Raw genomic sequence first — 802 nt, 5'->3', positions numbered from 1 at the left:
GGTTTCCATGATTTCCCACATCAGCGCCTGAACGTTTACATGCAGCCCAGAACGGTCAACTGGTACGTTATGATGTAACCATTCAAGTGTAAGTTGAAATTGTTGTATTACTTCATTTTGCAGGAAACTACACGTGTCGAGGGGATACTGGGGACGAGCTGACATCTGTGCTGGTAGTGTTCAAACCCATCACGTTCGACAGCGCGCCGGCGCAGCAGAACTTCCAAGTCAACAGGTCAGCCACCTTAACCAGACATGGCGACAATATAGGAGTGGGAGAAACGTCCCTGCCTATTTGCTCTGAATTGTTACTTGATATTTTGGTGTGGCTGAAATTCTTAGCTTTGCTCATCTCTGTGCCGCGGGAGACTCCTAGTTCACTGAGCGAATGCTCACTGAGCGAATGCTCATGCCTTCATCAAATGTGAAATTTTACGACTGACGAATCATTATGCAAACTAGAAAGGCCAATATTTGCTTTGGAGCAAATACAGCGATGGGTTCACCACATTTTACCACATGGCAGGGAAAGAATGAGAAACACAAGGGAAAACAATGATTTACATTGATATAACTATAATATGAAGTAAAATACAACTAAAACAACAGTTGGATAGCTATTCCCTACTTTATTGGTTAGGATTTTTAATTGCATAATGCAAACTGTTGATTTTCAAAATAAAAAAAAACGTCCATGCCCGGCATTCCAATGCTGGAGCAGGAAAGCTTGAAATACCTACCAAAACACTTGAATACAGACATACTGTCAGTATGGAAATGCTTCTGTGCAGGTGTTAATCAA

At 41.9% G+C, this 802-nt stretch overlaps 1 protein-coding gene across 1 annotated transcript in view; it reads left to right on the top strand.

Moving 5' to 3' along the window:
- Positions 1–802, top strand: part of LOC109470425 (neural cell adhesion molecule 1-like) — an 8846-nt gene that overhangs the window by 3324 nt on the left and 4720 nt on the right. Inside the window, 1 exon segment of the mRNA XM_019769368.1 lies at positions 124–235. Within this exon segment, the coding sequence (XP_019624927.1) occupies positions 124–235 (112 nt within the window).

This window comes from Branchiostoma belcheri, unplaced genomic scaffold (genome assembly GCF_001625305.1).
Source record: "Branchiostoma belcheri isolate BF01 breed outbred unplaced genomic scaffold, Haploidv18h27 scaffold224, whole genome shotgun sequence".
Taxonomy (NCBI): Eukaryota; Metazoa; Chordata; class Leptocardii; order Amphioxiformes; family Branchiostomatidae; genus Branchiostoma; species Branchiostoma belcheri.
The sequence above is the reverse complement of the archived record's forward strand: the minus strand, read 5'-3'. Positions and strand labels throughout refer to the sequence as shown.